Here is a 16,578-nt window from a genome sequence, read left to right as displayed (position 1 = left end):
TGTCTTAACTTTAAAAACACACAAACAAAGAATACAAAACTGAGCATGTGTGCTGCAGATAGCCTGCTAGCACCAAGATAGCAGAGTTCAACCCAAACAAAACCAAACTTCATAAAATGAAAAACGTTTAGATCATTTCAATCTAAATCCTTCTCTATTATTCTGCCCAAACCTAACCTCTTATGAACGTGTTGGGGAGTTGTCCGGGCGACAATGAAGTTTGAAGAAAGCTCTGTGAACAAAGGGTTAGCTTCCAGCTAACCTCCGTAGCTGTGGATGAAAGACAGCTCGTTCTGTCCTCCAACCAACTGCACGTTACCGTAACCACGGTGATACGGGGCCGTTGTCCTTCCTTCGGACTCGGCTTCGTAGAGACAGCGTCTCTGCAGGGAACTCTGGAACACAGTTTGCTTCTGCAGGTCTCAGAGAGAAAGTAAAGCAATGCTTATACCTTAATCTCCCTTTTATGAATGAATACCGGATTCTTTCAACAGTAATTCATCAGTACTTAACTTGTGCATATGATCGTGTGATCTTATGACACCCTTGGATCCAGTTTGAAAAGTTTATGCGCGCCGTCTCACCAGCCAGCCTCGCAAAGAGTCCGGATGGTAGGGAAAGACTTGTGGGGGAAGTGGGGGTTTTATGTGGACAGTGGCATCATGGGAAGTTCGCTGTTACCCCCAATTCCTAAGTTATGAAGTAGTTTAATGCAATTTATTTTGAAAGTTCCAGAAAAGTCCTTACCGCATTTCCTGTTGTAACTCATGGCTGTGTCCCAACACATGATTATTACGCCATTTTATGGGTCATGATTTGTAAAACTGAAGCTTAGTCTAAGTCCAAAATGCCAACCAATTCCCATACTCCCATCTGGTACTCCTGAGAGACCCATGTTGTAGAAAATATCTCACCGAGTTTCATAGTCAGGTTCATTAAGTTTGAAGTCAAGCCTTTATTTTTGGTTTACCACGCTGCGTTCAATGTTACTTTAAAAGCGGGACATCCAGGCATTGATTTGCTGTTGTTTGTAATTATTTTATTCAAATATGAGAAAATCCAAGTGGAAAATAGATGAAAACTTGCAGCTCAACCAGAAATAGTTAGGATAGGAACACGTCCCACTGTGGTTCGGAAAATCACAGCAGTCAAAGTTTCCCCCTAAACAGAAAAGCCACCATTCAAGGTTTTAACGGGTCATGGAGGGTGGATGTTTATCTCAATGAGTTTATGTTTTGCTACCTTTTATAATTTTAACAAAATTTGTTTAATGTTTCTGGATTTGAGAAAAAATTTTCAGCTTAGAGTGGGATGAAGACCCTGTGAAATATTCAAAAACGTTTTGGTAGAAACTAGTTTCATGGCCATATTTTGATCTCCATGCGTACAGTTCATACATTTGGGTCTGCTTTCATCCAATGTTCCCCCCACTGCTCTAGGGTTCTGGAAGAGTTCTGGTTTTCTGTTAAATATTCTGTGGCCCACGTTCTGATGGTGCACAACCAAACTCCAATTCACACCCAAATTTCTCAGTCAAAACTGGACTTGCAGAGTGTCTTTAACTTGTCATTTCTGCTACATGATACTATGTGTATACATAAAAAATAACGCGTGGACAACAGAAGGTTCTGCCACTCACAGTTCAAGAACTTTTTCTAAACCAATTATAGTGTCTGCAGGGCACCTCTCTCTTCTCCTGCTGATGAAAACGGTGGGCGGAGTGGCTCCTCCTCCCTCTCAGCTCTCCAGTAAAGGCGGTAATTGCTATAGCAACCACAGATTCCACACGCCCTAGCTAAACTGCTCTGATGCCTTTTATGCAAACATTTCCCCTCTGTTTTTAAAAATTAGATCTGCATCTACACTCTTCGCTAATTCAATCATGGATGCCATGATTTCTAAGCTGCACCAGCAGGTGGCGATAACATCAGCATCAACCACAATAAAATTCATAAGAGCATGGCTAAAGCAGAGCTGAGCTAAAGATTCTCCTAAACACCAACAGCCCCTAATTTTCCTCTTAGTTATTAATTTTTCTTCTTTACATTTGAAGTTTAATGGTAACAAAGTCAGGACACAGCAAGTCAGATGTGGAAAGAAAATATGAAAGCCATAGTGGGGATGTGCAAACATCTCTGTCATTGTTTTTTTAAATCTCCAGATGTCCAGTCCACCACAAAAAAAAATATTCTTTTTGAAACTGTTTTGGAAAATCAGAGTTTGCATGTGGGCTGGTGGTCAACCTTGATGTCTAGGCGTTTATACAAGTCTTTATTAATCAACCTATAGTATATTATTCCATTATGAATGCCAACTGAGACCCTGGATAGCTTTAGCATCTCTAAACTAGTTAAGAGCTTCTGCAGAATTCTGTGTGAGAAACCTAAAGGGAAAACAGGAAGGGCTTTTACATCCAACCTTTAAACTAAATAGATACTCTTTTAAATTAGGAGTCACACCTTAGATTAGATTTAATTTATTATTAAACTAAGCTTCCAAGTTCATTTTGTGCTTGGAAAAAGAAAGTAAACTGGATCTCTGGGCAGCAGCTGGGCTGCCCCCCTTCAACCTTTCTGATGAAATAGTAAATTATAAATCATTGTCATTGTAATCATTGATTCCATCCTCCAACAGCCACTGATTTGTCTCCTGTTTCTGACCTACTTTATCTCTCTTAGCTGCTTCCTGTCTATCTTTTGAAGGTTCATCCAACAGATCCTGGTAGAGTTCCTGGAAGGTACCACCAAGCAGGAAAGTAGGTCATGTAATATGCTGGTGCCTGTGAGTTTACCTTCAGTATGCACAGAAACATGTTTGAAGATCACAACATTGCTATAATCTACAGGAGATTTTCCTTTTTTTTTTTTTTACTTTGTTCTACAATTTTGACAAAGCTGTAAACTTCGGATAATTCCTGAAATCTCTGCTGGCTGAGCCAACAAACCGAGCCACCTGCTCGGTTGCTAACACCTGTGTATTAGTCAAACAAAATGAGGAGGAGTGCAAACATTTGGGCTGCATAGACCACGTTGGACTCGTCACGTTCCTTCAAACGGTTTCCAGTTGGTGTAGCTGCCCCAGGCAAACATGCTGGAAGGCATCAACTGTTGAATAAAACACAGTCTCTGCACACATTAGTTCTCTACTTAGATTTCAGCCGCTTTTGTTTGCTTTGGTCTGATGTAACCGAGGATTTCAGAATCAAAGCTGACATTTTACTAGCCTTTTAAGCAAAACATCTGCCCAACAACATTCAGCATCATGGATCTAAAGATTTTACAGCACTTTAGGGTCAGCCTATTTTCTCCACCAGAAACAATGTTCTATCAGAGTGATAAAGTTTCATATAATTTATCTATACCCAGAAAAATAACAAGCAGAACGCTAACTGCCTGTTTTACATGTGGAAACAACTGAAAAAAGCACAAAACATTCTATTTTCCTGCAGCAATACATTGGCTAATTAAACCGAGATACACATACACTAACAGAAACAAATCCTGATGTTATTTAATAAGGAAAAAAGCTGCTCAAAGCAACCTGGCCCTGTGTGAAAAAATAATCGTCCACCTCATTAAATCCTGAATTAACTGAGCTCAGTTTTACTGGCCACACCACGCCTGATCAATGCCAGACCTCTAGAATCAAGAACCCCCTTAAACAGAACCAATCTGACAACATGAAGTAGGCTAAAAGGTCTAAAAAAACAACACATCAAGTCCATAAATAAGGAAATTCAAGAACAGATGAGAAATCAAGTCTCAGACATCTATCAGTCTGGAAATGGTTACAAAACTATTTCTAAGGCTTTGGGACTCCAGAGAACCACAATGAGAACCATTTTCCACACGGAGAAAACGTGGAACCGTGGAGAACCTTCCAAGGAGTGGTCAACCTACCAAAACTACTCCAAGACAGCATCAACACCTGATCCAGGAGATCCCAAAAGACCCTAGAACAACATCTAAAGCTTTGCAGCCCTGACTGCCTCAGTTAAGGTCAGAGGTCATGGTTCAACAATAAGAAAGAGAATCTGGGCAAAAATGATATCCATGGGACAGTTCCAAGGCCAGAACACAAAGGCCCATCTCACATCTACCAAAAAGACAAAAGTGGACCTTTTTGGAAGGTGTTCTTCTGGGTACAGAACTAACAGCATTTCAGAACCAGAACATCATACTCAAACATGATGGCGGTAGTGTGCTGGTGTGGTTGCTTTGCTTCGTTAGGGCCAGGAGAACTTGACAGAACCATGATTTCAGCTCTTTACCTAAACTTCCTGAAGGAAAATCTCCATCCATGAGGCCTCATCTCACCTGTAGACCTCTTTTTCCATTCTGTGTATTTTTAACTTAAGAATATGATTCTGACACTCGTGAAAAAGCCATTGCGCTGGCCTTGGCCGAATTCATCTAAATTTTAGATATGTGTTCATTTATATTTATTTCTATATTGCAGTGAAAACACAGCTTGAAAATCTTTAGCTAACGCAATCTGGAGTTACACAGCAGGACAATGATCCTAAGCAAGTCTACCTCTGAATAGCTAAAAAAATTAGGCTCAGTTTAATTCTTTGGGATTCTTTTTCCAGGATTTTTCACTTTTATGTGGATTTTCTAGCTTTGGACACAAATCCATCTTTATTATTATTAGTTTTGTGTTTGAAGTCATTGTCTTGATTTTTCTGTGTTATATTGTGCAGTTTCTGTCATTTTGTACCGCTTTGCTGAGAGAAAACTAAATCTTTTACAGTTATAGATTTCTGCAGTAGTTTATCTGGTAAAAATGTTTATTCACTTTATATAAAAACTAAATTTAGGGTTCAGTTCCCAGTATTTTTGTCCTACGGGCCTTTTTATTTAAATGTTTCATGATTTTATCTAATGTGTGAGAATCAACACAGCGATAGTTAGGATTAATGGTTGGCAGAAGATCTAAATTGAATCCAGTGGGTGAATATTTTTTACAGATTTCAGTGGTGCAGAGCTGCAGCAGTGAAGCAGAAAGAAAAACACTGCAGCTATGTTTCGTGTTGGCTGCCTGAGTTCAGTTTTACCTGCAGTTGGAGGGTTGGCTCCTGTTAATTTCCAGCCGCGGTAGGCGGACTGCTGCCGTCCTGCTCGGCCAATTATTTTCTCAACACAATTTAACAAACACACACACCAACACACACACACACACACATACATATCTGAGCACCTTCTGGTTGTTCTGCTCTTCTGGGGGCGTTTGAAGCCCACGAAATGCTGCAGAGCACAAAACACTGATTAATCTCTCTGAAACAGGCGCGATACATGCCTCAGTTGGAGCTTTGCAGGGTGTTTATATGAGCCTGTTTCTGCCCCGCTGCAGTAAAGCTGCTTCAAGTTTAAACGGATCTGAGCTGTACAGACATTAGAAGCTCTGATCATCCAGCCACAGACCTCACAGATACTGTACAGAACCGGGTCGCCAGTATTTTGCAGCACCATGCATCGGTCTGTTGGAGGAACGACTCAGCACCAGACTTGCAGGAAAAACTGGTTACATCTAGATTTTAAGCTTTTATTTTAACAGCATCTCAAACCTGAAAACCTCTAATTTGAGAAGATTTATTTAGTGAGGAATTAATAGTTTTTATCAAAATCACTGGTAGCACAATTATTGACATCCCTGTTAATACTTTCTACAACTGTCTTTACACAAGACAGCACTCGGTCTTCTTCTACAACATCTCCTACAACATCTCCTAAAGATCTTTGAACATTGTTCTTTGCACAATCTCTCTAGATGCTGTCCTTTCTTCAGCTTAGCCTGAAGGTTTTTTAGGAGTCAGGTCTGGGAACCAAGATGATCATTGAAGATGGCTGATTTAGAACCATTTGTACGTTGACGTTTCCACATGTTTTGGATAATTTTCCTGCTGAAAGAGCTAATGATGATCCATCAGACTTTTATTTCAAATGTCCTGGTGTTTCAAAGATATCATGACCCCTACACTCTCATGAAACAAACAGGCTCACAGTATCACACATCCACCAGGTGCTTTTTCAAGTGTCTTATACCAGACCAACCTGGACTGTTTGTTGCTGAGTTAAAGTCACAAACTCACACTAAGCTTCCAAGAGGGGACATAAATGTGGAGGGTGCTGTAGATATATAGATGGACATCCTTTCTTCTTCTAACTTTAGTGGTTTGAAATCAACACTTCATTCATTCTAATAAAGATCACTGGCTCAGGCAGCTTAGCTCTGGGTTGTTCCCTCAGTGTTTTAAACAGGCTGAAGGGAGGACGGATGAAACCAGGCTGGGAATCTGCTGATACGCTGAAACTCTAGAAGATGGAAGACTCCCTTCCTGCAGACGGACTGAGAAAACCTCCAACTATAACATGGCCTCTGCTGATTGGTGCTGCTGACATGTAGAAACAATTAATGAGACAGAAAAACTGTGACCGTTAAAGATCTTTTGAAATGGTTTGGACTAAGAGCTATGCCTTCATAATAAGATGTGGTGTTCCACAGGACTGTGGACTCGGATAACCACCCTTCTCTCTTTAAACAGATAATAAGTTGATAATCTTGACGACGCACAGTTATACTTAACCAAAGACTCAAACTAATCAGGATCTGAAGACATAAGACTGCCTTCAAGACAAAAAAAAAATGGAGGTCCTGTAACTGTTCACTGCAGATTAATCTGAGCTCAGTACTTCTGACATTAAATTCTCCAAATATATTCCTACTCAGATCTACAGTACAGACCAAAGGTTTGGACACACCTTCTCCTTCAAAGAGTTGTCTTTATTTTCATGACTATGAATATTGTAGCTTCACACTGAAGGCATCAAAACTATGAATTAACACATGTGGAATTATATACTGAACAAAAAAGTGTGAAACAACTGAAAATATGTCTTATATTCTAGGTTCTTCAAAGTAGCCACCTTTTACTTTGATTACTACTCCACAAACTCTTGGTATTCTGTTGATGAGCTTCAAGAAGTCGTCACCTGAAATGGTTTTCCAACGGTCTTGAAGGAGTTCCCTGAGATGCTTAGCACTTGTTGGCCCTTTTGCCTTCACTCTGCGGTCCAGCTCACCCCAAACCATCTCGATTGGGTTCAGGTCCGGTGACTGTGGAGGCCAGGTCATCTGGCGCAGCACCCCATCCCTCTCCTTCTTGGTCAAATAGCCCTTACACAGCCTGGAGGTGTGTTTGGGGTCATTGTCCTGTTGAAAAATAAATGATGGTCCAACTAAACACAAACCGGATGGAATAGCATGCTGCTGCAAGATGCTGTGGTAGCCATGCTGGTTCAGTATGCCTTCAATTTTGAATAAATCCCCAACAGTGTCACCAGCAAAGCACCCCCACACCATCACACCTCCTCCTCCATGCTTCACGGTGGGAACCAGGCATGTAGAATCCATCCGTTCACCTCTTCTGCGCCGCACAAAGACACGGTGGTTGGAACCAAAGATCTCAAACTTGGACTCATCAGACCAAAGCACAGATTTCCACTGGTCTAATATCCATTCCTTGTGTTCTTTAGCCCAAACAAGTCTCTTCTGCTTGTTGCCTGTCCTCAGCAGTGGTTTCCTAGCAGCTATTTTACCATGAAGGCCTGATTCACACAATCTCCTCTTAACAGTTATTCTAGAGATGTGTCTGCTGCTAGAACTCTGTGTGGCATTGACCTGTTCTCTAATCTGAACTGCTGTTAACCTGCGATTTCTGAGGCTGGTGACTCAGATGAACTTATCGTCCGCAGCAGAGGTGACTCTTGGTCTTCTTTCCAGGGACGGTCCTCATGTGAGCCAGTTTCTTTGTAGCGCTTAATGGTTTTTGCGACTGCACTTGGAGACACTTTCAAAGTTTTCCCAATTGTTCGGACTGAATGACCTTCATTTCTTAAAGTAATGATGGCCACTCGTTTTTCTTTACTTAGCTGCTTTTTTCTTGCCATAATACAAATTCTAACAGTCTATTCAGTAGGACTATCAGCTGTGTACTGTATCCACCTCCTGCACAACACAACTGATGGTCCCAACCCCATTTATAAGGCTTGAAATCCCACTTATTAAACCTGACAGGGCACACCTGTGAAGTGAAAACCATTTCAGGTGACTACCTCTTGAAGCTCATCAACAGAATACCAAGAGTGTGTGGAGCAGTAATCAAAGCAAAAGGTGGCTACTTTGAAGAACCTAGAATATAAGACATATTTTCAGTTGTTTCACACTTTTTTGTTCAGTATATAATTCCACATGTGTTAATTCATAGTTTTGATGCTTTCAGTGTGAAGCTACAATATTCATAGTCCTAAAAATAAAGAAAACTCTTTGAATAAGAAGGTGTGTCCAAACTTTTGGTCTGTACTGTATATAACTAAGACTTCAACAAACATTCGATGAATTTCAGATGCATCAGTTCCTAATGTTTTTAGCTTGTTTCAAACAAGGAGAGCAGATATTTAAATAAAGGGTTTACAGAGTAATCTGCTTGGGTTTGATATTCGGGGTCCCTGCAGGATGAGCTGCTTCCTGCAGCACCAAACTGAGGGCATATTTTCTCACTTTTAGAAAAAAAGTACCAACATCTAAAGGGCATGTTAATATTAAAATAAAACATCATGTCCCTGCTCCCCAGGGGATGATCCCTACATATGTGAAATTTTCTCAACTCTTAGCACTCCCTTCAGTGCAAGCTTTGCATCTCTGACTCCACAAGCTAAAACAAAGTCATCAGTTTGTGCTTCTTTCTGCACAATGAGGGACTAAATCGTCCAAGAGTATCCTTCGCCCTGCACCTAACCTGGAGCCTGAATGCATCTCAGAACGAGAGAGCAAGGAGTCTGGTCTGAATCTGCTCAGAGGTTTCCAGGCAACAGCTTCGCTCCCGTAGGATTAAAGCAACAATGCCGCTGAGTCAACTCATCTCAGCAGCCAGCAGCCTGCATGACTCAGTCTCTGTCTTTTCTTCCTCAGCACTCCCACCGCCTGAGCAGAGAGCTAATGAAGAGCCACGCTGCTGGGAGAGGGGGCTGAATTCCCACCTGGACCACCGAGCTCAGGATGGAGAGGCTGCATCGTGGATCAGTAACGCTGAACAGGGAATAAAAGCATCTGCAAAAAAATACAAGAAAGCAGAAGAAGAGAAACACCAACGCCTGTCGAGGCAGCTGGATTTACAGCCCGGGAACTTCATCCTGGAGAACCCAAAACCGACATCTGCAGTTCAGCTCCTGAATAATTTTGACATCATAGGCTTATTTGTATTCAGATTTAATATTTACTATATCCAGTAATAAGTATGGTCAGATTTGTCTTGACAGGCATAAACAATTTAAGTGTTTAAACTGATAAAAACAAAAGCTTTAGGGTTTAAAAGTTTTGCTTTTAAACCCTAAAGCTTTTGACACAGACCAAAAAGCCAAAATGTTTGGGGATGAAGAAGTGAAAATACTCAGGAGTAAAACTGAATAAGCTCACTGCGACAATGGGACTTCAGCTTTCAACACGGTGGTGGAGGGATGATGATCTGGGGCATTTCTGATCAAAACAAATTGCCTGTGGATGCAAACCAACATGCAAAGGAAGCTTCCTGAACTATTACATTAAATCTGGAGAACAGAGCTGGAAAAATATCATCAGGAAGGTCCAACAACGTCCACAGAGAATAAAACAGTCGAGTGGATCTGCTAAAGACTTCCAGAGGAAATATTGTCCTGCAGACAACAGGGATCATTAGATGCTGGATTTCTACATCTTCAGGTAGCAAGGACATAAGCGATGTTTGTGATGAGGAGCTGAGCTGCTAATGAAGCAGTTCTTTATAGCATCTCAGAAAGGCTGGGAACTGGCTCCTGTCTGAGAGCCTTTTAATTTATTTTCTTCAGTTAATGTGACCTTACTAAGGACTGCCTAGCACAAGCTAATCCTGTTCTCACAACAAACCAGGATCAGTTGAAAGCAGAGGAAAAACATGGATGGTAAATATCAACATCTGGGTCTAAATAGAATCCTCTGTCCTCCACAGAGGAGCATCCAGGTGGAGATGCTGAGGTTCACATAAGGCTGGTAGCTCACGGCTCTTCTGACTATGACCATGTGTGTTTTTCTCCTCTTATTTTTCCACATTTTTGTATCAGATTTTGTACGCTCCTGACATAGAAGACTTTATGGATTTCCAGGTAATAGGTAATAATACATGGAAAGCGGACCGCAGCAGAATGGCCAGATTTTCTAATAGATTATCTGCAGCATTGATCAAGTTATTAAAAACAAGCTCAGGCTCAATTCTCCCCTTTGTACCCAGAATGTCTAATTTATACCTAATCGTTTCAGATTCTCTTTCTGGGCTACATATTTTTGTTAATTCTGAGATCTAATTTAATGTATTTATTTGTATATTGTTTTCTGAAATTAAACCCTGTTTTCATTGATTACCAGTTGAACCAGTTGACGTTTACCAGTTACAAACCCTGATGAAAACAAAGCAACTCTGAGCAACCTCCTGATGGTAGATATTATCACATTAATGAGTTTCCTTCCACAGTAATTTACAGGGACATCTCAAAACATTTGAACATCATAAAATATTTGTTTCAGAGTGAAACTCTGATCCATTGATCCATATAGAGTGAAATATTTCAAGCCTTTATTTCAAGCCATTTAGATGATTCTGGCTTACAGATAATTAAAACCCAAAATCCAGTTTCTCAGAAAATTTGAATATTGTGAAAAAGTTAAATATTGGAAACTCTTGGTGTCACACCCTAATCAGCTAATTAACTGTCTTCCTGAGTCTCTAGATGGTCTCAGTCTGGGTCAGTAAGAGACGCAACCATGGGGATGACTGCTGGCTGGACAGATGTCCAGAAGACAGTCATGGAGGACAAGGGGGGGAAGCCACAACAGATACGGTTGTTCACAGAGAGCTGTTTCCAAATACATTCTGAGAAACAGTTGAGTGGAAGGAAAAAAACTTTCCAGCAGGACTTGGTACCGGCCCACACTGCCAAAGGTACCAGAAGCCGGTCCAGTGACCATGGTGTTGCTGTGCTTGACTAACTACCAATCTGCCTTGACAAGAACCTCATAGAGAATCTATGGAGTTCTGTCAAGAGAAGGATGAAAGACACCAGAACCAACAATGATGACCTGAAGGCTGCTATCAAAGGAAGCAGGGTTTCCTGAACACCTCATTAGAACCACAGGTTGATCTTCTCCATGCCACGCCGCATTGATGCAGTAATTCATGCGAAAGGGGCCCAGACCAAGTACCGAGTGCATAGAAACAACACTTTTCAGAAGCCTGACATTTCTGTTTAAAACATCCTTCTTTATTGATCTGATGTAATATTCTGATGTTCTGAGACTCTGAACGTAGGGTTTTCATTCATTCTCTGGAAGCCAGAATTATCAAAATTACAAGAAATAAAGGCTTGAAATATTTCACCCTATATGTCATGAATCTATATATGAGTTTTCACTTTCAGAAATGAGGGACAATAAATATTAAACTTTTCTTATAACATTTAAATCTTGAGAAGGTCTTGTAGTTGAATTCATCTGCTGTCATAGCAGGAACAAAGTACCTCCTGTTGGGTACAAACTGATTCGTTTGCTGATTCCAAAACATTATTTTCATGAAAAAATACGAAAGATGAAACAACCAAAATCACTACATTATTAAACACTGAATGGGAAAAAAACCCAGAACCCACAAAAGAAGATGTAAGATGATCAAGTTCCAACAACAAATCCAGCCAGAAGTTGCAGAATTGCTGCATCATACAACACCAAGAATGATATATTTCAGATGCTTTTATAAACTGTATTTTTGTGATAATTTATTACCAGGCTTTGTTTTTATAACAACTGAAAATCTGTCAGTGGAGAGAGAAACATATCTGTTAAGCTGCATTTACATCCGTTCTGCTCATTCATCAGTAAATGACTCATGCTGCCTTTATATTACATATTGTTTATGCAAACTCAATAATATCATCATTTATTTAAAATCTGCCATCTGTTGAGCAACATAGAAATGATTCTCATTTGGAGTTTTACTGCCTGTTTTATGCATAGCTTGATCATGCGTTATCTTTCCAGTTGTTTTCGTTGCAGCTTCCAGTTTGATGCTGTGATCAGCCTCCAGGAGTCATTAATCATCTCCAGATGGAAACTCATTTTCTATAACTTTTTATCATTTCATAAATAATGAAGGAGTGAACTCTGTTGAAGGTTTTTCTTCACCTGAGGTTAGATTTAACTAACTGCAGAAAAACTCTGGAACTGTCAAAGGGTGTACTTTCTTTTTACCCAGGTTGCAACAGAAATAGTATCATTGTGGAGCTGGATCTTTGGGGTGAGCTGAGCCAAAGGATCGTGATCACTTCAGGAAGTTCTGGATGTTCAGAGAGCAAAATTCTGAAGCCAGGCAGGAAAATTAAGGTTAAGTTTTGATTAATTAAAAAGAAGAAACTGTCCAACCTTCATTAAATCCTCCTGACTGTGACCAATTTCTAAAAACAGGTTTTGTTGAATTTGCTGACAGCTCTGACTGGAAGAGGCGCCCGTGATGACACTCGCTTAGTTTATGTGTGTTTTCACAGGATTACACAGAGACTCTGAGGTCTGACGGGTCAGAGAAAGAGCAGGACGCAACGATTAGCTTCTGGGCCGTCTGATTCTCTCTGCGCTCCGACAGCAGATTGATGATCAACACAGTATAACCTCCTGACCTCACAGAACGAGTCGGAGGAAGAGGCTTAACTTTCAGCTGAAGGAGAGCAACGTTTCAATGCAGTCTAATAATGACAAACATGTTTATTTGTACATTTGATCTAATAAGATACAAGCGAGAAAATGACTGTGTCTCTGAACTGTTCCTCAGGCGTGTATCAGGACATAATAAAAGTCTTAATAAAATCTGTTCTTTACGAGATTCAAAGCAGGAGTTTTTCTACAGTGGGGAACTCGGGAGTGAGCTGACACAATGCTAAGGTGTGAAGACATCAGCAATGACCTTAGAGGAGCGACTGTTGCTGCCCATCCATCTGGAAAAGGTTATAAGGTCATCTCTAAACCATCTGAAGTCCATCAATCAGCAGAAGGAAAGTTTTTTCCCAAGACGAAAGAATCTCAGACAGCTGCCAATTTTCCCAGGAACGGACGTCCCTGCAAATTCAGCCCAAGGTCACAGCGTGAAGCTCAAAGAAATGTCCATAAACCCAAGAGCTCCATCTCACACTCTACAGGTCTCAGTTAGCAGATTGAAGGTTAAAGGTCATGATAGGACAGTTAGAAAAGCACAGAAACATTATGGCTGCTTGAAAGGTTTGAAGAGGAAAGTATCTTCTTCTAAAAACAATTTGGCAGCAGGATGTAGGTTGCAAAGCTGAATCTGAATGAAGCACAGGACTTCTGGACAGATAAGACCAAAGCAGAGATGTTTGGCCATGAAGAACACAACCATTTTTGGAGAAAACTAAATACACCATGTAGGCAAAGACAGCCCATATCAACTATAAAGCACGGTGATGGAGGACTGATGGTTTGGGCTTGTTTTGCACCCAAAGGACCTAAGCACCTTGCCATCGCTGAATGGACTACAATCTCCTCTGCATACTAATGCCTTCTAGAGTTAAATGTGAGCACATCTGTGGAGTAGCTGAAGTTTGGACCAACCTGGGTCATCAATAAGACAATGATCCCAAACACAGCACCAGATATACAAGGCCTGAAAAAGACCAGCAATTCAGCGGCCCAGTCAAAGTACAGACCTCAATCTCATTCAAATGCTGTGGTGAGGTAACCAGGGATTCCTGGTGTGTACTTAGTTTTTTTTAGATACAGCTAACAAATAATGAAATAGTGTTGAATGTGTTCTTTTTCGTTCACTTAATGTTATTTTCGAATCATCACAGAACCTGCTGATGACATGATCATTTTCATTATTTCTATGATACCCAAACATAAAAAGGAAGGTGTACTTTCTTTTCCCCACGATTGTTTGTTGGTTGAGCTCCGCAGATGGTTTGTATTTTAATTGTTTATATCATTGCGACCCTTGAGGTTTTAGCCCTTTTATATCACTAATGTCTGCAGAAATGTTGGGACTCGTCACGTGTGCTTCTCCATTCAGGCTTAAACTCCAGGACGAACGTCACGCCCTGTTCACTGTGCCTTTCACACGCCAATATCTGTGCTGCCATATTGGCTGTATAAAACACGTATGTTGGTCACTCAGCAGAATGTGTCTCCCTCCCAGGCCTTCAAGTCTGAGTTCTGCACTTGATCTGGGGCAGGAGCATCCTCTGCACAAGCAGAACCATCTGAGCCATCTGAAGTCCCCCCTTTCACATTAAACATGGTGGTGGCAGCATCATGCTGTGGGGAAGCTTTTTATCAGCATGGGCAGAGGTAATGGGAAGATGGATGGAGCTAAATCCAGGACATTCCTGGAAGAAGACCTGTTAGAGGCGGCAGAAGATGTGAGACTGGTGGAGGTTCACCTTCCAGCAGGACCACCATACAGCCAGAGATACAATGGATGGGTTAGATCAGGACCCCCAGGTGCAGTCCTAAAACATAAAATCTTAATGGATCAGATCAAAGTTTATATTTGTAACGTGATAAAATGTGAAAAAGCCCAAAATATGTTCCAAGTCACTGAACATGGACCATTGTAAATGTAAACTGGACTTTAACTGGGCCAATGTTAAGAATAAAAGAGGATGAATTATCTTTTTCCTGTAACTGCAGCTGCTCTGGACTGACCACTATAAAGAGGAAACTGCTCTAAAACAAGTACCTGATCAAACCTAACAGGCACCGTTTGTTGTCAGATGAGTTTCTAATCAGCAAAATCTGATCATTTTCACCTCTGATTGAAATCATGACAGAGATTCACACGTTCTGTAGACAAGAGCTGCTGTGAAACCTGGAACAAGCTGCTGCTTTAACAACAACAATGTTAAACCCATAATAAACATACATGGAGGTCATGACTCCTTAAAGCTTTATTGTGATTGTTCGGTTCTACAGAAAGTCGGATCTCCAAGGCTCAGAACTATCCGACTCAGTGGATAACCACTGTTGGCATGAAGCTGCAGAAAGGTCCTCAGGTTTCTGCATATTTTTCTAAATCCAACACATCAGAGCTGGAATCTCTGCACACATAACAGCCGCCCCCCTCAGAGGGGGAACAAGCTTTGCTTCCAAACAGGGAGGTTTTTTAATGTTTGCAAACCATTTACACCAAAACACCCCTAGCATTGTTTAGCTCAGACGTGGTCGCTACAGCTCCAGGGACGTGATTTAGATAAACACAAACAAGTCGGAGTCTTGGGTCCCACGGCACTGAAACAACCACAAGCATGCCTGCAAGATGACAAATAGATCACGAAAATATGAAACAACCACAAAAAAGCACCAGGGAGCTTTGAACTTAACAACAGAGAAAGGGCCCGGTCATTAAAGGTGCAAATTAAGAGCATCCATAAAACCCTGCTGCTTCAAAACACAGATCCCCATCTGATCATCACAGCTCCCCTTCATGAACATCCGATTCAGAACAACAAACAAGTTTTTAGGTTTCTAAATATGTCCGAGACTGAAGATGTTTCCTCCTCCACCTGAAAAGTTTCAAGTGCAACAGAGATACAGCGACTTAGAGACACGCTGAGGAGGACAGAGACGGAGACTGGAGCAAAGAAAATGCATTAAAATGTAATTAGCGGCCAAATCGCCCCCAGAACGCAGATTAACATCCTTTTAAATGCCCGTAGCAGCATCTCTGATGGCGTTAATTCAGCACCAAACATCCCGGAGCTGCTTGTGTCGCATTTTATTAGGGTTCACAACCTGCAGCTGCGCACATTCAGTACACTAAGCGGCACAGCAGTGCGTCAGGACGGGTGGAAAAGGCGCAGTTAGTGAGGATGAAGCAGAAAAACACTGAGCTGCTGATGATTTAACCTCCCCCTCCCTCCCTCCACTACTGTTGTTTTCTTACCAGTAGAGCAGCTTGTTGTTCAGGATTGCGGGTGTTTTGTCCGAAGCGCAGTTGATGCACCACATTGTTGCTGCTGCTGCGGATCAGCCGCGACACGAACCGGGAGGACAGAGACCGAACCGAGTCGAACGGATGAGGCCCGGTGTACCGGAGATGGAGCCGCGGTGTAGCGCTGCCTCTGCTGCTCTAAGTCTGAGACCTTCCTCCCTCACTTCTCCTCACAGAGCGGCATCATCAGCAGAGGCGGGGCTAAGAGACGGGCACATGGGGACCACAGCCCGAAGATATATTTGTATTTTAACAACCATTTCTAAATAAAATAATTTCTCACCTCTAACTCATTTCTAATCCTTGGTTATTATTCCGCACTCATAGATTTATACATATATATATATATATATATATAGAGAGAGAGAGAGAGAAAGAGAGAGAGAGCAGTGTTGATTGCTCTAAGACTGCAAGGGAAGCTCAGCTTCCCCTAAAATGTCAAAAAATAAGTGATCAAATATATACCGCTGTGTGTTCATGTCATTGACTAAATATACGCTACAACGCGCTCAACTTTTGTTCAG

At 41.3% G+C, this 16,578-nt stretch overlaps 1 protein-coding gene across 1 annotated transcript in view; it reads right to left on the bottom strand.

Annotated features, from left to right (window-relative positions):
- Positions 1 to 16,320, bottom strand: part of LOC124875477 (IQ motif and SEC7 domain-containing protein 2-like) — an 86,475-nt gene extending 70,155 nt beyond the window's left edge. Inside the window, exon 1 of the mRNA XM_047377678.1 lies at positions 16,007 to 16,320. Coding sequence (XP_047233634.1) covers positions 16,007 to 16,071 — 65 coding nt within the window. The 5' untranslated portion in view covers positions 16,072 to 16,320. The remainder of the gene's footprint in view (positions 1 to 16,006) is intronic.
- Positions 16,321 to 16,578: the final 258 nt, after the last annotated feature.

The sequence above is a fragment of the Girardinichthys multiradiatus genome, chromosome 1 (genome assembly GCF_021462225.1).
Source record: "Girardinichthys multiradiatus isolate DD_20200921_A chromosome 1, DD_fGirMul_XY1, whole genome shotgun sequence".
NCBI classification, from domain to species: Eukaryota; Metazoa; Chordata; class Actinopteri; order Cyprinodontiformes; family Goodeidae; genus Girardinichthys; species Girardinichthys multiradiatus.
The sequence above is the reverse complement of the archived record's forward strand: the minus strand, read 5'-3'. Positions and strand labels throughout refer to the sequence as shown.